Source organism: Scyliorhinus canicula, chromosome 4 (assembly GCF_902713615.1).
Source record: "Scyliorhinus canicula chromosome 4, sScyCan1.1, whole genome shotgun sequence".
Lineage (NCBI taxonomy): Eukaryota > Metazoa > Chordata > Chondrichthyes > Carcharhiniformes > Scyliorhinidae > Scyliorhinus > Scyliorhinus canicula.
The window spans coordinates 29,126,531-29,148,803 of NC_052149.1; the positions used below are offsets into that span (position 1 = coordinate 29,126,531).

At 50.0% G+C, this 22,273-nt stretch overlaps 1 protein-coding gene across 5 annotated transcripts in view; it reads left to right on the forward strand.

The window, feature by feature from the left end:
• The first annotated feature begins 410 nt into the window (after nucleotides 1-410).
• LOC119964448 (glycogen debranching enzyme-like) overlaps nucleotides 411-22,273 on the forward strand; it is a 140,261-nt gene continuing 118,398 nt past the window's right edge. Inside the window, exons 1-3 of one of the 5 annotated variants that reach the window (XM_038793948.1) lie at nucleotides 411-558; nucleotides 2,121-2,241; nucleotides 17,265-17,472. In XM_038793948.1, the coding sequence (XP_038649876.1) occupies nucleotides 2,157-2,241; nucleotides 17,265-17,472 (293 nt within the window). In that variant the 5' untranslated portion in view covers nucleotides 411-558; nucleotides 2,121-2,156. Of the gene's footprint in view, nucleotides 559-600; nucleotides 746-1,422; nucleotides 1,590-1,619; nucleotides 2,242-17,264; nucleotides 17,473-22,273 lie in introns of those variants that run through there. The other 4 variants (XM_038793949.1, XM_038793945.1, XM_038793950.1 and 1 more) reach the window with 4 other exon arrangements.

The following is a 22,273-nucleotide window of genomic DNA, read 5'->3' on the forward strand; positions in this document are numbered from 1 at the left end:
GGAATGCACGACTGGAGTTTCCGATTGAAGCAGAGGTGGGAGCAGAATGAATTGGTGATTGAAGTGACATGGGAACAGGTTGAGGACTTGGGGCTTAGCATATGGTGTTTGCATGCATGGAGAATAAACTAACAGACTGGTTGGGTTAAATAATCGGTAACAATGCCATTTGCTGCAGAATAAAGGTCTCAGGTCAATTTGACCTTCACCAACTGAGGCTGACTTGCCAGATGTTATACCAGTGACATCACAGTAGATTGAGGCACTGGCAGAGAGGGGGGGGAACTGATTTAAAAATACAGCATTTGGCTTCAGAGATGTCAAAATGTAGGCAATGGAGATCGCTGAGTACATTGGTCAGAGCAACAAGAGTGGATGGTGAAGCATTAATGCACTGAGGGTTTGGCCCGCGACAGGGGCACAGTCAGGCCGGGGTGGGGAAACACCCTTGTGCCCCTCACAAAGATGGCGGCCGTTGCGGGGAGGAGCCCCTTGTGCCCCTCACAAAGATGGCGGCCGCTGCGGGGCCGAGTGGTGCTGTTATTTCCTGACAGTGCAGTGAGTACCAAAGATGTCAGCGTCTCCCTGAGAGCACGAACCCCTCCCCGCCTGGCATCGTGATATCGCTCCCCTTCCTGTTGCTAAGGAGGCGTCTTGCTCTCCGAAGGTTTACAGTCAGCCTTAAGGGTCCCGACGCGATCGAGCGATGACGAGAAAGCGGTTTAGTGTGGAGGCGGTCTCCATGGTATGGGCAGGGTCTCGGCGGGGGCCGGGGGGGTCCTGATGAGGGACGGGGTCTCCCTGATGAGGGGCGGGGTCTCCCTGATGAGGGACGGGGTCTCTGGGGAGATGAGATGGGCGAAGGGTCTCGAGGGAGGGGCCGGGTATATGCGGGGCCTCGAGAAGGGGCGGAGCCAGGGCGTCCCGGGGCGCGACCTCGGGGGTGGGGAGCCCGGGGTGGGGGTGGGGGTGGGGGTGGGGGTGGGGGCGGAGTTTCGGGGTTTCAGTTTGCGGTCGGGGGTGGGTCTCGGATCGGGGGCGGGGGTTTCGGGCCGGGGGGGCGGGGTCTCGGGCCGGGGGGGCGGGGTCTCGGGGAACGGCCGGACTGGGGGGCGGGGTTTTGGATCGGAGGGGCGGGGTCTCGGAGCGTGGGGGCGGGGACTCGGATCGGAGGGGCGGGGTCTCGGATCGGAGGTCGGCGTCTCCGACTGGGGGCGGGCTTTCGGGAGCGGGGTCTCGGATCGGGTGCGGTTCACTGGTCGGGGGGCGGTGTCTCGGATCGGGGGGCGGTGTCTCGGATCGGGGGGCGGGGACTCGGATGGGGGGGCGGGGACTCGGATGGGGGGGCGGGGACTCGGATCGGGGGGGGCGGGGACTCGGACGGGGGGGCGGGGTCTCGGACTGGGGGGGCGGGGACTCGGACTGGGGGGGCGGGGTCGGTGGCTGCTCCCGGCCCAGCTGTCGGTGACCTTGAGGTGGGCGGCGGCTGCGGCGGGCCGTTACTCGCTGATCTGCCGCAGCGAAGAGGGGGAGCAGTATCCAGAGGGAAGGGAGTAACAGGAAGGTGAGCACCGGCCTTGCCCGGGAAGGTGAGCAGCCTGACGCCGGGCTGAGGCCCGGAACTGAGCTCCCACACGGCCGGCGCTGACAGCGGCTCAGGTTGCAGCGAGCGGCTGGAGTGATGATGATCGGAGCATTGTTACCTACGGCGCTTGCATCAGTGATTAGATATTTCTGAATTAACCCCGTCTGGCTATGTTGTCATCTAACTGTTCTCTTGCCTACTTGTGTGTGGACACCTTGTGGGAGGAATTTAAGGTCGTGGTTGCAGTTTGTGGAGGGGTTAGAGTCGCCCTTCGGCCCATCGTGTCTGTGCTGGCCATCAAGCACCAATCTATTGCAATGCCAGCGCTTGGTCCGTAGCCCGGTACTCTTCGGCTCATCTCGGCGGCGGTCTTCCTGCGGTTCAGTGCTGCTGCTGCTGCTGCTCGTCTCCTTGTCAGCCGGTGTTGATAACATTAACATGTAGTAGGTGGTGAGGAAATAAAGGTGCACTGGCTGGCACTGTCCCGTTTGTGTGCACTCCTCTCGGGAGACTGAACCTTTTTTACTTTCTGCAGGGGAGAGTCGCGTACTTTAAAACACCGCTTTGAAGGATGGAGCGACAGGCTAAGCAAGTTCGGATTCTGCACCTAAATGAATGGGACAGGCTCGAAAGGAGACTTTTTCGGCTCAAACAAGGTCGGTGTTTATTCAACCAGCAGTGTTTTCCCACGTCTGTGGCAGACCCATATGGTTCAACTGAGGCAATAAGTGTCAGCTTTTGTTGACACCACCTCCTGCTGTGAGGGAGGCCTTTACAAAGCTTTGTTCCAGTTTATTTTCTGATTGCATTGTAATTTTGAACCATTTATTTGCCTTTGCAAAAAGTGAGTGGCATGGTCGCACTGTGGTTAGCACTCTTGCTTCACAGCTCCAGGGTCCCAGGTTCGATTCTCGGCTTGGGCCACTGTCTGTGCGAAGTCTGCACGTTCTCCTCACGTCTGTGTGGATTTCCTCAGGGTGCTCCGGTTTCCTCCCACAATCCAAAGATGTGCCGGTTAGGTGGATTGGCCATGCTAAATTGCCCCTTAGTGTCCAAAAAGGTTAGGAGGAATTGCAGGGTTACGGGGATAGGGTGGAGGCGTGGGCTTAAGTTGGGAGCTCTTTCCAAAGGTTGGTGCAGACTCGATGGGCTGAATGGCCTCCTTCACTGTAGATTCTATGATTTACACATGAGAGAACATTTGAACATGTCCGTAAGAGCAGATGCATGCTTGCCTTTGGCAAATTTTAGATGTGACGGAATTGATAGTTTGCCCCAGTCTAATTTGGGAGCGGTATCGATGACCAGTTATAAAACTGCTGTCACAGAACTTCATGTGATAAATAGTGCTCTTACATCTTGAATGCTGCTGAATGTTTTATTTTAAGTTGTTGGCAGCAAAAAGCTATTGTATTTTATTGTCTAGTGGGTAGAAGTTGCAGCTATTCCTTCAATACTCATATTTTGTTGAAATTGAGATGTGCTGAATGTAATTATGACTGAAAATTTTGAATGTGCAGAGCCATTCCTACAATCTGAATGATTTTTAAATGCTGGGCTTGGCTTCACTTAATCACCATCTACTGCCCGGTATCACCCTTATCAACTTTGGTGCTGTCTTGTGCTATGGGGCATGTCTTTCATTAAAAAAATTTTTTGATGCAGTAGATTACTGTTGTGCTGCATGTGGTTCCTCCAGCTTGAATCTTTGGGTAGTCATGCAGTTGTGATATTTTGGTTGGAAAAGCAGAATGGTGGCGTATTAATTAAATAGTGATAGATTGGGAAATATTGATGTACAAAGGGATAGCCCCGCAATGCTACATACTGAGCCCCCTACTATACTCCCTGTACACACATGACTTTTTGGCAAAATTTGGCTCCAACTCCATCTACAAGTTTGCTGATGACACAACCATAGTGGGTCAGATCTCGAACAATGATGAGTCAGAGTACAGGAGGGAGATAGAGAACTTAATGGCATGGTGCACTGACAACAATCTCTCACTCAATGTCAGCAAAACAAAGGAGCTGGTCATTAACTTCAGGAAGCGAAGTGTCGTCCATACCCCTGTCTATATCTGGTTTGGGGCTGGTTTAGCACAGGGCTAAATAGGTCACTTTTAAAGCAGACCAATGCAGGCCAGCAGCCTGGGTTCAATTCCCGTACCAACCTCCGGCAGGTGCCGGAATGTGGCGACTAGGGGCTTTTCACAGTAACTTAATTTGAAGCCTACTTGTGACAATAAGCGATTTTCATTTTTTTGCATTTTATATCAATGGTGCCAAGCTGGAGATGTTTGACAGCTTCAAATTTTTAGGTGTAAACATCATCAACAAACTGTCCTTGTCCACCTACGTCGATGCTATGACCAAGAAAGCACATAAGCACCAATACTCCCTCAGGAATTTAAGGAAATTCAGCATGCCCACAATGACTCTTACCAATTTCCATAGAAGTACCATAGAAAGCAACCTATCTGGCTGCATCACAGCTTGGTACAGCAATTGCTCAACACAAGACTGAAAAAAAACTTCAGTGGGTCATGAACACAGCCCAGTCCATCAGCCTAGCACGTCTCCCATCCATTGACTCTGCCTACATCTTCTGCTGCCTTGGGAAAGTGGGCAGCATAATCAAAGACCCCTCCCACCCGGGTTGTTCTCTCTTCCAACCTCTTCCATCGGGCAGAAGATACAAAAGTTTGAGAACACGCACAATTAGATTTTAAAAACAGCTTCTTGGTCAGATCACAGCTGGAGTATTGTGTGCAGCTTTTGTCTCCTTACTCGAGAAAAAATATACTTGCCTTGCCACAGATGGTGTGCAGCAAAGGTTCACCAGATTGAAACCTGGGATGGCAGGATTGTCATATGAAGAGAGATTAGGTCAACTGGGCCTGTATTCACTGGAGTTTAGCAGAGTGAGAGGGGATCTCATTGAAACGTCTATAATTCTGACGGGGATGAACAAACTGGATGCAGGGATGATGTCCCTCTAGCTGCAGGGTCTCACTCCCAGGATACGGGGTAGACCATTTAGGATGAGGAGAAACTTCTTTGCATGTGGTAAACCTGTGGAATTTTCTAAAACATAAGGCTATGGACGCCAAGTCACTGAATGTATTTAAGAAAGAAAGACACTTCTGGACACTAAAGGTATCAAGGGGTATTATAATAATAATAATCGCTTATTGTCACAAGTAGGCTTCAATGAAGTTACTGTGAAAAGCCCCTAGTCGCCACATTCCGCCGCCTGTTCGGGGAGGCTGGTCCGGGAGCGGGAATATGACATTGAGATAGCGGATCAGCTATGGTTACATTGAGTGGCAGAGGAGGCTCAATGTTCCACTCTTGTTTCTGTTCCCTTTTTGCAAACCAAATGGGATTTTCAACAATCAACGATAGGAATGGTGCTGCGAATCTGAGTCAAGCCTTCAGTTCCAGATTTATTAATTTGGAATTTAAAATTCCACCTGTAACCTGGGTGGAATTTTGAACCCATGTTAGCCTGGAATTCTGGTTTACCACTACACCATCATATTCCCTCTTGGGGTTTCTATTTCTGTTGGGGAGAACAGAAATCAATTGCCGAGATTAGAAATTTAGTGTCAAAATATATATTGGGCGGGATGCTCCTCCCTGTCGTGCCACATTTCTGCCTCGCCACGCTGGCGGGTTGCTCCGTTACGCCAGTCGGTTGATAGGCTTTTCCATTGTGGGGCAGCCCCACGTCGTCAGGAAACCTCCAGGCGCCGGCAAAACGGAGCATCCCGCCGCTGGAGAATCCCGCCCATTATTTCTAAAGTAATGTGATACCTCCAATGTTCAGATTTTTTTCATAAAATATTAGTGGATTCCTGTAGCTTTCCACATCAGCCAACAATGAAGCTAGAACATGTGTGTGAAGCAGGTCTGGATTGAATGTGCAGGCTGGAGCTGGTGGTGAGAGTCGTGTGTAGGGTGAAGTGTGTGAAATGGCAATGGGTTCGGAGTTAAGACTGCATTTGTTTGTCTGCACGGGCTGGGCGTGGGATATTTGTTTAAGCTGGGTCCATATTTTATGAAGCTGAGCTTTGCGTCAAAGCTGAGGGACTGTGGCTCTGATTGCCAACCTTCCTGATTCATATTTTAAAGGAGAAGATCGAGATTGAGGCAAGCTATGATGGAATTAGGTAAATGTTCTACTGCAGGATGTATGGCAGGGTGAATTGGATTCTTTTGAGTGTGAAATTGAGTGTGGGCTGTCGAGTGCCAAGAGCAGATGTTGCAAAATTGTTTTGAAGAAAGAGCTCTTGGGTGATGTGGAGGGAGGGTTAAAGTGGTTTGGGTTCAGGTTTTGGTTTGAGTCACTGATGCTGACATTGGTGCTGATATCAAATTGATTCTATCATAAACTTTCTGCCACTCGCAGGATCTGAGTTGGGCCACAGAAAGATGTTCAGGCATTACCAACTCTGTATCATGTCACCTCCATTTCCCCTTTTCAACAGCATAAAACCCATTATTATCTCTCTTCAGTTCCAAAGAAGAGTCATATTTGACTCGAAACATTAAAATGTTTCTATGCTGCCTGACCTGCTGGGTTTTTTCAGCATCTATCTTTTTGTATCCCATTTCTCAGTGTTTGAGCGGCTGATAGTGGATATATCAGCCCACTTGCAGATGAGCTCATAGGAACATACAAATTAGGAACAGGAGTAGGCCACTTGGCCCCTTGAGCCTTCTTAGCAATTTAATGACTGATCTGACAGAACCCTCCTGCTTACTCCTGATAATCCTCTTGTTTATCAAAAATCTTCTTGTTTATCAAGAACCTATTTGCCTCTGTCTTAAAAAATATTCAAAGACTCTGCTCCCAGCACCTTTTGAGGACAGGGATTTACAAAGACACACTACCCTCAGAGAAAATAAATCTCCTTATCGCTGTCTTAAATCGGGGAACCCTTATTTTTAAACAGTAACCCCCTAGTTCTAGATTTTCCCACAAGAAGAAACATCCTCTCAACATCCACCCTGTCACGACCCCTCAGGATCTTAAAAAGTTTCGATCAAGTTGCCTCTTACTCTTAAAACTTCAGTGGATACATGCCTAACCTGTCCAGCCTTTCCTCATAAGACAACCGGCCATTCCTGGTATTAGTTTTCATTAACGACTTGGATGAGGGAGTTGAAGGGTGGGTCAGTAAATTTGCAGATGATACGAAGATTGGTGGAGTTGTGGATAGTGAGGAGGGCTGTTGTCGGCTTCAAAGAGACATAGATAGCATGCAGAGCTGGGCTGAGAAGTGGCAGATGGAGTTTAACCCTGACAAGTGTGAGGTTGTCCATTTTGGAAGGACAAATATGAATGCGGAATACAGGGTTAACGGTAGGGTTCTTGGCAATGTGGAGGAGCAGAGAGATCTTGGGGTCTATGTTCATAGATCTTTGAAAGTTGCCACTCAAGTGGATAGAGCTGTGAAGAAGGCCTATGGTGTGCTAGCGTTCATTAGCAGAGGGATTGAATTTAAGAGCCGTGAGGTGATGATGCAGCTGTACAAAACCTTGGTCAGGCCACATTTGGAGTACTGTGTGCAGTTCTGGTCGCCTCATTTTAGGAAGGATGTGGAAGCTTTGGAAAAGGTGCAAAGGAGATTTACCAGGATGTTGCCTGGAATGGAGAGTAGGTCTTACGAGTAAAGGTTGAGGGTGCTAGGCCTTTTCTCATTAGAACGGAGAAGGATGAGGGGCGACTTGATAGAGGTTTATAAGATGATTAGGGGAATAGATAGAGTAGACAGTCAGAGACTTTTTCCCCGGGTGGAACACACCATTACAAGGGGACATAAATTTTAGATAAATGGTGGAAGATATAGAGGGGATGTCAGAGGTAGGTTCTTTACCCAGAGAGTAGTGGGGGCATGGAATGCACTGCCTGTGGAAGTAGTTGAGTCGGAAACTTTAGGGACCTTCAAGCGGCTATTGGATAGGTACATGGATTAGGGTAGAATAATGGAGTGTAGGTTAACTTCTTAAGGGCAGCACGGTAGCATTGTGGATAGCACAATTGCTTCACAGCTCCAGGGTCCCAAGTTCGATTTTGACTTGGGTCACTGTCTTTGTGGAGTCTGCACATCCTCCACGTGTGTGCGTGGGTTTCCTCCGGGTACTCCGGTTTCCTCCCACAATCCAAAGATGAGCAGGTTGGGTGGATGGGCCATGAAAAATTGTCCAAAATTCTATGATTAACCTAGGACAAAAGTTCGGCACAACATCGTGGGCATTTCTAGCACATTTACATCCTTAAATAAGGAGACCAATGCTATACACTACTCCAGATATGGGATACGGGAGAATCGCCGTTCGGGCATTTTTTCCCACGGCGCCGGTCCGTCGCCGGCAGGTGAATCTCCGAGGAGCGGACAATTTGTGCTGGCGCGTTTGGCGTGGCGCCGGTCGCGGGCTGCTGTCCGCAGTCGGGCCGCCGATTCTCCGGCCTTGACGGGCCGAGCGGCCGCGTGGAAATGGCAGAGACCCACCGGCGCTGTTCACACCTGGCAGCTGCCGGCAGGAACTCTGCACAAAGGGTCGGGGGCGGCCTGTGGGGCTGGGGAAAAGCGCTCCTTCACCAGGGGGGGCCCTCCGATGGGGTCTGGCCCACGATCGGGACTCACCGATTGGCAGGCCGGCCTCTTTCCCCCCCCCCCTACTTTGTTGCGCTTCCGTGAGTCTACTGCGCATGCGTCGATTGGCGTTTCGCCACTGCACATGCACGGGTTGGCGCTGCCCCCAGTCCACGCCAGGATCTAAGGCTGGAGCGGCATGAACCGCTCCAGTGCCATTCGGGCCAGAATCGCTACTGCCCTCGCCCGTTTCGCGCTGTCGTGAAATGCGACGGCGTGGACACTTAGTCCCGCGATCGGTGAATCGCACCCATGCTGTTCCCAGTGTCCTGCACAACTGAAGCATAAACTCACGACTTGTTTATTCAATTCCTCTTGCAATAACCATTCTATTAGCTTTCCTAATTACTTGCTGTACCTGTATATTAGCCTCTTGTGAATCATGCACTAGGACACCCAGATCCCTCTGAATCTCAGGTGTATGCAAATAAATTGGGAAAATGTATCCCACAATGTGTGTCCTGCAAGTAAATCCTTTTTCAGTGCTGAACAGAGGAGTTACCTGTTGAGTCTAAGCATCTGGCACTATTCTGGTGGTAGATATTTATTAGAATCTGGGTAGTGCAAGTATCCAAATATCGTAAGGCTGGAACTTTACGTTAATGACACTGAAGCTGGCAGGTTGACTGGATATGGAACCAAAGTCATACCATTCATCTATTTAGCTGCCTCTGCTGCTTCATCCTCCTCCTTGCCCACCAAGCTAAACCTCCCCCACTGTGGTCCTGAACTCATGTCTATCTCTAAATTTTGTTGTACTTCCTGCTCCATGATCTCTTGTGTTCATCTTGCCCATTGCAACCTGTCTCTTGCTCCTTTGGTCCCCTCCCCATCATTCTACCAGTCACCAGCTTCTCTTCCCGGCAGCGGTGTTAACTGACTGTTACAAATGGCACCTTTATTCAGGTGTTATCATTTTCCTTTTGAAAAGGGCCATCATCAACCTCATCAAAAAAAATCCGCTCTCGACTTCTCTGTCCTTGCAAGCCATCTCATCTCCAGCTTCTCTTTCTTAAGTCTTTGTGGGAGCTGTCTCCTGACACTGATGTCTGCCTCTCTTGCAATTCTTTTGGTGAATCTCTCCAATCCACCCCACTCTCTGTCATAAAAATGCCTTAATTGAAGTAATGTGCGGCATTCTCTGATTTGATTGTAACCGGAGCATCTTCAGCAATGATTTTTCTTATTCCCACATCACCCCCATCTTAACCAACTACGCGCTGCTTTTTTCTACCATAATCTACAGACATTGGCATCAGCTCTACTCGCTGCTCCTCCACCGCTGTATTTTGGTAAGGACGGCAGGTTTGTTTCCCGAAAGGACATTAGTGAACCAGATGGGTTGTTGTGAAAATCAACAACAATTTCTTGGTCATTAGACTTTTAATTCCAGATTTTAATTGAAATTCCACCTTCTGCCATGGTGGGATTCAAACCTAGATCACCACCGCTGCTTTTTGTTTTCGCAATACTTCATTTTCTGCATATTCTTGAATGAGTCGCACTTTGTACAGTTAACACTGAAATTATTCTTTTTCGCTAGCAACATTACCCCCATCCCACTACAAATCATGGCTCATATCTCTTTTTCTGTACACTGCATGGCTCAGTCAGACTCTTTCCTGGTGCCATCTCTGATCTTAATTCAAACTTCTAATCACCTATTGGGACGGTGGAGGCGGAGTGGTATTATCACTGGACTGGTAAACCCAGGGTACTTCTCTGGGGATCTAGGTTTGAATCCCACCATGGCAGAAGGTGGAATTTCAATAAAAATCTGGAAGTAAAAGTCAAATGACCAGGAAACTGTTGTTGATTTTCACAACCCATCTGGTTCACTAATGTCCTTTCGGGAAAAAAACCTGCCATCCTTACCTGGTCTGGCCTACATTTGACTCCAGATCCACAGCAGTGTGGTTGACTCTTAACTGCCCTCTCAAAGGGCCTCGCAAGCCACAAATGCAGCCCAGCCAGTGATTCCCACATGCCATGAAAGAGTTAAAAAAAACTCTGCATCATCCCAACCTTGGAAGCATCATTTGCTTCCCCCTCTGCCCTGCCCATCTACCACTGACATCACTATATTGTTGTAACCTCCAGGGCCCTCCTAGCCACTCCACCTCTATTGTCTCTATAAACTTGTCTTTGTTCAAAATTCTGCTGCCTGTATAAATACCCTGCACCAGGTTCTACTCACCCTTCATACTTGTGCCTGCTGACCTATATACGATCCAGTGCTTCAAACTTTAAATTATCGCCCTCATTCTTAAAATCACTTTATGATGTTACATCTGTAACCTCCACCAGCCCTGCAACACCAGAATTCTGTTCCTCTGACCGCCCCCGACCTCATTCACCCCCACTCGTGTTTGTGCTTTCAACCACCTGGACTCCGTGCCCTGGCTTTCGTGCTCTTAAATGCTCCGCATGTTGCACCTCTTTAATCAGGCTTTTGATCCCACCCACCCTCCTTTCACCTGGCAACCATTTTATGATTACATCTCTGCAAAGAGGTGGGACATTTCACTCCATTTCGTGGAAGCATTAGTTGTTGAGGTTGGGAGTACAAATAAAATATGACCGGTGAAATCAAAATGTTGAAGGTTCAGGATTAATGGTGAATTATGGCCCCCAGCGAAGCATGCTTCTCGAGAAAATATTGAATTGTATATCAAAAATGACATGATTAATTTTCATCATCATCCGTTTCGACTTGTGGTAAGTAAGAAAAAAACTGGCAACTAATTTTCAGCGTACCAAAATGTGCCTCGAGTCGTTCTCCGACATTAAATCTCAGCCCCAGTTCCCATCCAGACGGTGCAATATATTGTAGTCTGTCTTAATCCTTGATATCTTTCTCAGGGATATGCTTTGCATGCCCTCAGTTTATCCTCGTACTTTGCGTCCCGAACGCTGTTGAGTTCAGGCCAATTCCCTTCTCCTCCAATCCTGTTTGATTTTTAGCTATTTTTCACCCCTTCGTTTGATCTGGCATTTTATTTGTCTCTTGTCCATTCAGTTCACATCGACATAGTTCCCTTCTTTCTGGTATTTGTTTCTCTGTGCCATCAGCCAATGAGATAGCTTTGGTGCCAAATTATAAAATGAGTTTGAAACGTGTTTGAGTCAGGAGGTGGCAGGTTTAAGTTCCACTCCAGAGACTTGTCACGTCAGTCTGGTACTGAGCAAGTCCTATATGTTTGGAGGAGCTGTCTTTCAAATGAGATGTGAAACTGAGGCCCCAGGCTCCCTCCCCTTTTGAGTATACAACAAAGGTCTCATGGCACTGTTCCAAGAATAACAAAGGAGTTCACCAGTTATCGCATGGGTATTATTTATCCTGCAAATAACATTGCTGAAGCAGATGATTTGGTGATTTATATCTTTTGTGGGACCATTATTGTACACAGGTTGACTTTCGCTACATTTCAATGGCGACTACACTTCAAAAAGCATTTCATTGGGTGTGAAGTGCTTAGGCGCACCCGGAGTTCATGAAAGGGGCAAAATAAATTTAGAATCCTTCTTTCCCTTCTTTCTCTTCCCCCTCCCCCCCCCCTCCCCCCTGTGGTGAGATAACCACTGTAGTTATGTGTACTGCAGTAGGGGGATGTATGCCTGGACCTGTAATACAGGTTCCTCCGGTCAGCCCCTGCCGGCTAGCTCCGCCCACAGGGAGCTTGTGTATAAATATGTATGAGAGCTGCTCAGACCCTCAGTCTACAGTTGCGGATGGAGGGACAACATCGTACAGCAATAAAGCCTCTATTGTACTAGTCTCTCGGCTTTGAGTATAATTGTTAGCGCCACAATTTATTGCTGTACGATTTCCCAGTCACCATGGACATCAGAGTCAAGCCTGACCGTCTGCAGCTGGATCCACATTCGCCTCACGCCAGAAAAGACTTTGATCGCTGGCTCGCAGTCTTCGAGGCCTACATCTCTTCAGCACACCCTCCCCCGACGGAGGCTCAGAAAAAGCAACTCCTGTACTCCAGACTTAGCTCCAGCGTCTTTCCGCTCATTCGCGATGCGACCGACTACACCGCAGCTATGGAACTGCTCAAGGAGAATTATGCACCATCGACGAACACCCTGTTTGCGAGGCATCAACTTTCTACTCGCGTCCAGCAGCCGGGTGAGTCGATTGAGGACTTCTGGAGGGCCCTTATACCTCTGGTACGAGACTGCGACTGCCGGGCCCTCACAGCCGCGGAACATTCGGATTTACTCATGCGCGATGCCTTCGTTACAGGCAGTGCATCGGACCCCATCCGGCAACGACTGCTGGAAGGGGTCGCCCCCGACCTCGCGGCCGCAAAGGCCCTGGCGCTCTCCATGACGGCCGCCTCCCGTAGTGCGCACACTTACTCCGCTAGCCACTCGGCCCACCCGTCCTACCCCTCGTGGACCCCGCAAACGGCTCCCCAGGCCCATCCGTCCCACCCCTCGTGGACCCCGCAAACGGCCCCCCCAGCAGCCGCCCCCGCGCACTATGCCTGCGCTGCCCGCCGCACCGCACCCCCTGGGGGTCCCCACTGTTACTTCTGCGGCCAACAGAAGCACCCTCGCCAACGCTGCCCGGCCCGCACAGCGACCTGCAAAGCTTGTGGAAAGAAAGGCCACTTTGCAGCGGTGTGTCAGTCCCGGACGGTCGCCGCTATCGCGCCGCCGGTCCCCACGCCTCAGCCGCTCCCTCAATGGGCCCCGCCGTCCGCTTCCCCTGACCCCATGTGCGATCAGTGGGCGCCGCCATCTTTTGCCGCCCCCGCCATGTGCGCCCCATGGGCGCCGCCATCTTCATCCACCACAGCCGTGTGCGTTCCATGGGCGCCGCAATTTTGTTCCGACCCCATAACGTGCGCTCCATGGACGCCGCCATTTTACCCACAGGTACTGCGGATGCCGCCATCTCGTCTCCAGGGGCCGCCATCACGGGACACGGGTCGCTACCGCTCCTCGTCGGACTCATCTGACTCAACCGCCGACCAACCACTGCTCGCCTCCGTTACGCTCGACCAGTCCCGTCCTCGCAACCTGGCACCCTCTTCCACATCGGTGCTGGTCAACGGCCATGTGCCCTCCTGCCTCATCGACTCCGGGAGCACCGAGAGCTTCGTCCACCCGGACACGGTAAGGTGCTATTCCCTTGCGATCCATCCCGCCGACCGGCAGATCTCCCTTGCCTCCGGTTCCCACTCTGTCCCGATCCGGGGTTTCTGCCTGGTTAAACTCACTGTACAGGGTGTGGAATTCGACCGTTTCCGTCTGTACATTCTCCCCGACCTCTGCACTTCACTCCTACTAGGCCTGGATTTCCAGTGCAATCTCCAGAGCCTCACCCTCAAATTCGGTGGACCCCTACCTCCCCTCACCGTTTGCGGCCTCGCGACCCTCAAGGTCGAGCCCCCCTCCCTCTTTGCCAATCTGACTGTGGATTGCAAGCCCGTCGCCACCAGGAGCAGACGGTACAGCACCCAGGACAAGGCCTTCATCAGGTCCGAAGTCCAGCGGCTGCTTCGGGAGGGTATCATCGAGGCCAGCAACAGCCCTTGGAGAGCCCAGGTGGTAGTGGTTAAGACAGGGGAGAAGCACAGGATGGTCATGGACTACAGCCAGGCCATCAACCGGTACACGCAGCTCGACGCGTACCCCCTCCCCCGCATTTCTGATATGGTCAATCAGATTGCACAGTACCGGGTCTTCTCTACTATTGACCTGAAATCCGCCTACCACCAGCTCCCCATCCGTAAATCCGACCGTCCCTACACTGCCTTTGAGGCGGACGGTCGTTTGTACCAATTTCTGAGGGTTCCCTTCGGCGTCACGAATGGGGTCTCGGTCTTTCAGCGAGAAATGGACCGAATGGTTGACCGGTACGGATTGCAGGCCACCTTCCCGTACCTCGACAATGTCACCATCTGCGGCCATGACCAGCAGCACCATGATGCCAACCTTTATAAATTCCTCCACACCGCATCTCTCCTTAATCTCACGTACAACAAGGAGAAATGCGTGTTCCGCACAGACCGCTTAGCCATCCTTGGCTACGTAGTCCAAAACGGACTACTGGGGCCCGATCCCGACCGCATGCGCCCCCTCATGGAGCTCCCAATTCCCACCTGCCCCAAGGCCCTCAAACGCTGCCTTGGGTTTTTCTCTTATTATGCCAAGTGGGTCCCGCAATACGCAGACAAGGCCCGGCCACTTATCCAGTCCACACATTTTCCCCTCTCGGCCGAGGCACAACAGGCCTTCGCCTGCATTCGATCTGACATAGCCAGGGCGGGGATGCACGCCGTAGACGAGACTCTGCCTTTCCAAGTAGAGAGCGACGCTTCAGATGTCGCCCTTGCCGCCACGCTGAATCAGGCCGGCAGACCCGTGGCATTCTTTTCACACACCTTCCACGCCTCCGAAATTCGGCATTCCTCTGTCGAAAAGGAAGCCCAGGCAATCGTTGAAGCGGTGCGGCACTGGAGGCATTACCTGGCCGGCAGGAGATTCACTCTCCTCACTGACCAACGGTCGGTAGCCTTCATGTTCAACAACACGCAGCGGGGCAAGATCAAGAATGACAAAATCTTGCGGTGGAGAATCGAGCTCTCCACCTTTAACTACGAGATCTTGTATCGCCCCGGCAAGCTCAACCAGACGCCCTCTCCCGAGGTACATGTGCCAGTGCACAAGTGAACCAGCTCCGTGCCTTGCACGACAGCCTTTGCCATCCGGGGGTCACCCGCTTGTACCATCTGATCAAAGCCCGCAATCTGCCCTACTCCGTCGAGGAAGTACGGACAGTCACCAGAGACTGCCAGATCTGTGCGGAGTGCAAGCCGCACTTCTACCGGCCAGATCGCGAGCGCCTGGTGAAAGCATCCCGCCCCTTTGAACGCCTCAGCGTGGACTTCAAAGAGCCCCTTCCCTCTACCGACCGCAACACCTACATCCTTAGTGTGGTCGATGAATTTTCTAGGTTCCCCTTTGCCATCCCATGCCCAGATATGACGTCTGCCACCATCATCAAGGCCCTGGATTCCATTTTCGCCCTGTTCGGTTTCCCCGACTATATCCACAGTGACAGTGGATCCTCATTCATGAGCGATGAGCTGCGTCAGTTCCTGCTCAGCAGGGGTATCGCCTCCAGCAGGACGACCAGCTACAACCCCCGGGGAAACGGGCAGGTAGAGAGGGAGAACGGGACGGTATGGAGGGCCGTCCAGCTGGCCCTACGGTCCAGGAACCTCCCAGCCGCTAGCTGGCAGCAGGTCCTCCCTGACGCGCTCCATTCCATTCGGTCGCTACTGTGCACCGCAACTAACAGTACACCCCATGAACGTGTTTTTGCCTTCCCTAGGAAGTCCACATTCGGAGTTTCGCTCCCGACTTGGCTCACGACTCCGGGCCCAGTCCTTCTCCGTAGGCATGTACGGCACCACAAGGCGGAACCCCTGGTGGACAAAGTACGCCTTCTCCACGCCAACCCTCAGTATGCCTACGTGGAGTTCCCCGACGGCCGCCAGGACACAGTCTCGCTCCGGGACCTGGCTCCCTCAGGTGCCGATCCCATGCCCACACCCCTTCCTGCGCCAACCCCAGCGCCCCCCTATTCGTCCCCATCAGGTCCATCCCTCATTCCCCTGCCCACCCTGGAGGACATGGAAGATTTCGGCTTGCTCTCGGAGTCATCCCGCCAGCAGCCAGCACCAACACCGCCAGCACCTGCACCATCGGGGCCATCACCACCTGTGCCGACATCACCACCACAGCTACGCCGATCACAGCGGAACGTCCGACCACCGATTCGGCTCAACCTGTAACCTGCTAACCGGATGGACTCTTGATTTTCCTTGTTGGACCCTCTTGTAAATAGCATCCTTTGTATTAGAGTTACATGTCACCCCCGCCGGACTCATATTTTACAGGGGGTGAATGTGGTGAGATAACCACTGTAGTTATGTGTACTGCAGTAGGGGGATGTATGCCTGTACCTGTAATACAGGTTCCTCCGGTCAGCCCCTGCCGGCTAGCTCCGCCCACAGGGAGCTTGTGTATAAATATGTATGAGAGCTGCTCAGACCCTCAGTCTACAGTTGCGGATGAAGGGACAACATCGTACAGCAATAAAGCCTCTATTGTACTAGTCTCTCGGCTTTGAGTATAATTGTTAGCGTCACACCCCCCAAAATACCAGAGTGCAATTCCAAGCTGCTGTTTACCTCCCTCCTGCATTACCCCCAATTTCTGTCCCATTTACACTTACTTGCCAGCCATTTCCCCTTTTTATAATGAAGGGTATTGGGTCAAATCTAGTAAATTAGTTTTCCCATTCACTGCACAGGCGTATAAACATGGGAATTAATATGGACAGACCATTGGTGCATTAGTTGTGCTAAATCTTGCCTGACGCTGTGAATGGTAAAAGTGTCTGCTTGATCTAGCACTCTTGACTCAGAAAGCTGAAGCCTATTTCAAAACTTGAGCATCTTCTCTGCCTGGCACACTACTGTAGTTCTGCATTTCTGTAAGTGCCTTCCATTGGTAAGATTTTAAACTGATGCTTCCACCTGGTTTGTTCACGTGGATGGTCATTGTCCAGTGACACTATTTGGAGAATTGGGGCATTATCCTGATGTCCTGACCAACAGGGGGGAAAAAACTTTCCCTGGCATTGTTGTTGTGGGTCTGGCTGTGCACAAAACGGTCGAACTTCCATGCAATTGAATGTATGTGAGCTGTTCTAAAAGAGTTGATGAAAAATCTGATGTGGCACTATATAAGTGAATATTTGTCGTTCAGTGAGATTCTTTATTACCTTGAATAAAGGAAAATTCCTGTCTTCCCAGTTGATGTTTCACAGCTAAAATATGGTGCTTTTACTTCAAAGTTTGCAGAACATTGATCATGATAGATTGTTGCAATTTACATTCACATGTAAAAGAAGGAGATGCTTACGGATGACTTGCAACCAAAATAAAATTGGTTCCGCTCTATTTTTCTGTTCTTCTCTTCAGGATACGAATTGCAGTTTCGCCTTGGTCCATCTTTACAAGGGAAGGATATCAATGTGCAAACCAACTATCCAGCTGATGCAGAGGCGTTTGATCGTCATCACTTTCGGTTACTGGAGTGGCAGGATACAGCAGGAGGAGATGACTCTGATCGATTCTGTAACATTAATCTGCAGATGTCTGGATCATTTCAATTTTATGTCAGCCACGGGTGAGCTTAATTGAAGATTTTATTTTTCCAATCTTCAAATGTAAAGTTCTTTGTTTTCACAGTCCACTTTACTTTTGCCAACCCCACCCAGCTCTCTCTCCTAAGGAATGCTGAATCTTTCTGGTGGTACTGGAATCCTCTCCATTAATCATGTATGGGATCCAAACAGTGAGTGTAGCAGACTAGTTTAACCAGCAACCCTCACAAATGGGTTTGATCGGTCTTCACTTGACATCCATAAGAATGCACATTCCTCAGCTATTTCTGCATATAAAATCTGGGATCTTTCCAGCTAATAGGCTGTTTTATACTTGGTTGTAAATTGATTTCCCAATTCCCAATCAGTCCATCGTCAACAGGTACAAGTCAGGAATGTGATGGAATACTCTCCACTTGTCTGGATGAGTGCAGTTCCAACAATACTCGAGGAGCTCAACACCATTTAGGACACAGCAATTTGCTTGATTACCACTCAATTCACTAACATGAATATTCACTCCCTCCACCACTGGTACAAAGTGGCAGCAGTGCATACCACCTACAAGACGCACTGCAGAAACTCACTAAGACTCCTTGGACTGCCCTTCGACCCTTCGACCTCCACCGTTGAAAAGGACAGAGGCAGCTAATGCAGATGGTAATTTTCCATGCAAGTTCCCCGTCCAAGTCCTGCCTCGGAACTGTATCACCATTCCTTCAATGTCCTGAGACTCCTCCTTCCTCCCAATACCATGTGTACCTGCACCAGATGGACAGCAGTAGTTCAAGAAGATAGCTCTCCACCCACCACCTGCTCCATAGCAATTCGGGATGGACAACAAATGCTGATCTAGTCAGCAATACAAACATCCTGTGAATGGGAAAAAAAAAAGAATCCTCCTTAAATCTTTGCTTTCAAATTCACTATAACATCTGAAGCAGTATAACGTCTTGAAATGACTGGCCATGAAATATTGGGTAATAGTGAAGATTGCAGTGTTGAATCAGTTTGTCACATCTGTTATTTTTTTAAGTTCCTGTTTCTCTTTCTAATATTGGCCTATTATGCTTTTGAACAGGTATCTCCACAACTGCAAGTCTTAACTTTGATTCCTCCTTGTATTCCTAGCTGACTTATTCCCAGGGAGGCTAGCTTACATTTGTAATCGGTATTAACTTTGGGTTTCTTGCTTGAGAAGTCAATTTCAATTAACTTACTGCCAGAATCTTTCTGTGAATGTTCTCCTCTTTGGGAAAGAATCATGTTACATTTGGTTCTTAAGTTTAAAAAAAATATATTTTATTCAAGGCATTTTCATATAAATGTACAAAAACAGAAGAACAACCAAACAACTTCATAAACAAACAGCATCCACTCTCTTTCCCCCCCCCCCCCGCCCCTCCTAATACCACCACCTTCTCACATCCCGCCTTCCCCATTTTAATCCCCCCAAGCTGACCCATCCACCGACCCCCCTCAAGACGAACTTGACTCCCAGCCTCGGGAATTCAGCCGGGTCGCTCACCCACACCCCCGCTTTTGGTGGCTCTGAGTCCTGCCGCCCGAGCAAAAGCCTTCTCCAGGCTATCAGGGAGGCAAAGGCCAAGACATCGGCCGAGACAATCTGAGTTAAGTGGATTCTCAAAAGACCATAAGATGTAGGAGCAGAAGTAGACCACTTGGCACATCAAGTAAGTTTGCGGATGGCACCAAGGTTGGTGGCGTGGCAGATAGTGTTGCGGATTGTCTGAGGATACAGCAGGACATAGGTTGGAGATTTGAAGAGGAATGGCAAATGGAGCTTAATCCGGATAAATGGGAGGTAATACATTTTGGTAGGTCTAACATAGAGGGGAAATGTACCGTAAATGGCAAAACTCTTAGGAATACATAAAGTCAGAGAGATATGGGCTTGCCTTTGAAAATGGCAACATAAGTGGACAAGGTAGTCCAGAAAACATATGGAATACTTGCCTTCATTGGACAGGGCATGGTGTATAAAAATTGGCACATCATGCCACAGTTGTATAGAGCATTGGTAAGGCTGCACTTGGAATATTGCGCACAATTCTGGTTGCCAGACTACCAAAGAGATGTGGAGGCTTTGGAGAGGGACCAGGATGTTGCCTGGTCTGGAGGGTGTTAGTTATGTGTAGAGGCTGAATAGACTCGGACTGTTTTCGGAGGTTGAGCGGCGACCAGATAGAGATCTACAAGATTATGAGAGGCATGGATAGAGTGGATGGGCAGGCATTCTTTCCCAGGGTGGAGGGATCAGTCACTAGGGGGCATAGGTTTAACGTCCGTGGGGAAAAGTTTAGAGGAAATGTGCGAGGCAGGTTTTTTTTTACAAAGAGGATGGTGAGTGCCTGGAACTTGCTGCCAGGGGAGATTGTGGAAGCGGATACATTAACAACGTTCAAAAGGCATCTTGACAAATACAGGGATAGAATGGGTATAGAGGGATACGGCACGAGGAAGTGCTGAGGATTTTAGCCAAGGGTGGTATCATGACCGGTACAGGCATGGAGGGCGTCAGGGCCTGTTTCTGTTTTCTTTCTGAGTCTGCACTGCCATTCAATGAGACCATGGCTGATCTGATATAATCCTCACTCCACTTTCCCGCCTTATTCTGACAACCCTTGATTCCCTTACTGATTAAAAATCTGTCTATCTCAGGCTTGAACATATTTAAAGACTCTATGGCCCTTCCAGAAAACGATTCTGCAGATTCACGACCCCCTGGCAAGAAATTCCCCCTCATCTCTTTCTTAAATGGATGACTCCATACTTTCTGATATACCCTCTGGTGCTGGGCACTTCCACAAGGGGAAACATCCTTTCAGCATGTACCCTGTCAAGGCCCTTGAGAATCGAAAATGTCTCAATAAGGTCACCCTTCATTCTTCTAAACTCCAGAGAATACAGGCCCATTCTACTCCACGTCCACTCATAAGAAAATCCCTCTACCCGGCCCGGGATCAATCTAGTGAACCTTCGATGCCTCTGATGCCAATATATCTTTCCTTCAATAAGGAGACCAGAAGCGCTCACGATATTCCATGTGTGGTGTAACTCATGTTTTGCATAGTTTTCGTAGGCCTTTCCTATTTTTATACTTCATTCCCTTTGAAATAAAGTTCAACATTCCGGGCGGAATTCTCCGCTCCTGCGATAAATCGGGAAGGCCGTTGTGAACTCGGCCGAGTTTCACGACGGCCTCAGAGGCCGCTCCTCGCACCTTATTCACACCCACCCGGGGGGCTAGGAGTGGCGCTCCGTAACTCTCGGCCGCCGGGCCTTGACGCGACGGCAGCGCCTAAGTGACGTCAGCCGCGCATGCGCAGGTTGGCCGGCTCCAACCCGTGCATGCACGGCTGATGTCACGACGGCTGACGGCTCCAACCCGCGCATGCGCGGTTGCCATCTTCCCCTCCGCTGCCCCGCAAGACATGGCGGCTTGATTTTGCGGGGCGGCGGAGGGGAAAGAGTGCGTCGCTTTGAGACGCCGGCCTGACGATCGGTGGGCACCGATCGCGGGCCAGTCCCCTCCTGAGCACGGCCGTGGTGCTCACTCCCCTCTCCGCCCCCCACAAGCTTCAAACGAGCATTTGGCGCCCATGTTCACGACGGCAGCGACCAGGTGTGGTTGTCGCCGTCGTGAACCGGTTGGGAATGGCAGGCTGCTTGGCCCATCCGGGCCGGAGAATCGCCGGTCGCCGTGAAAAGCGGCAGTTCTTCCGAGCGGGGGGTGGGAGAATCGCGGGGGGGGGGGGTGTCATGAGTTGCTCGGCCCTCCCGCAATCCTCCCACCCGGCGTGGGGAGCGGAGAATCACGCCCTCCATTTGCCTTGCCAATACCTTGCATACTAGCATTTTGTGATTTATGCATGAGGACCCCCAAATAATAATAATCTTTATTACTGTCACACTGCAATGAAGTTACTGTGAAAATCCCCTAGTTGCCACACTATGATGCCTGTTCGGGTACACAGCAGGGAGAATTCAGAATGTCCAATTCACCTAACAAACACGTCTTTCGGGACTTGTGGGAGGGAATTGGAGCACCCGGGGGAAACCCGTGAAGACATGACGGGGCGAACTTGCAGACTCTGCACAGTCAATGACCCAAGAAGTGAATTAAAGCAACAGTGCTAACCACTGTGCTACCATGCCGCCCCTCTGCTGCAATTTTCTGTAGCCTTTCTCCATTTAAATAATACTCCACTCCTTTATTCTTCCACTGAAATGCATAACTTGACATTCTCCTACATTATATTCCATCTGCCTATTTTTTTTGCCCATTCTCCTAACTTGTCTATATCCCTCTGTGCATTCTTTGTCATCCTCACCACTTGCCTTCGCACCTATTTTTGCCATTCGCAAACCTGGCAAAGTGCGTTCACTTCCCTCATCCATGCCATTAATATATATTGTGGATAATTGTGGCCCCAGCATGGATCCCTGTAGTACTCCACAAGTTACATGTTGCCATCCTGAAATTGCTCCTCTTATCCCAACTCTTATCAGTTAGCCATGCTAATATACTAGTGCTAATGCCATGGGCTCTTATCTTATTAAGTAGCCTTTGGTATGGTACCTTATCAAACACTTTTTGGAAATCCAAGTATATTACATCTTCTGGCTCCCCTTCATCTACCCTGCTCGTTATACCTCAAAGAATTCTAATAAATTTTTCAGGCATGATTTCCCCTTCATGAAGCCATGCTGTCTCTGCTTGATGATGTTATGCATTTCTAAATGCTCTGCAGTTAAAAGGTCATTTCATTTTGATCATTGAGTTTGCTTTCTGTAATTGTG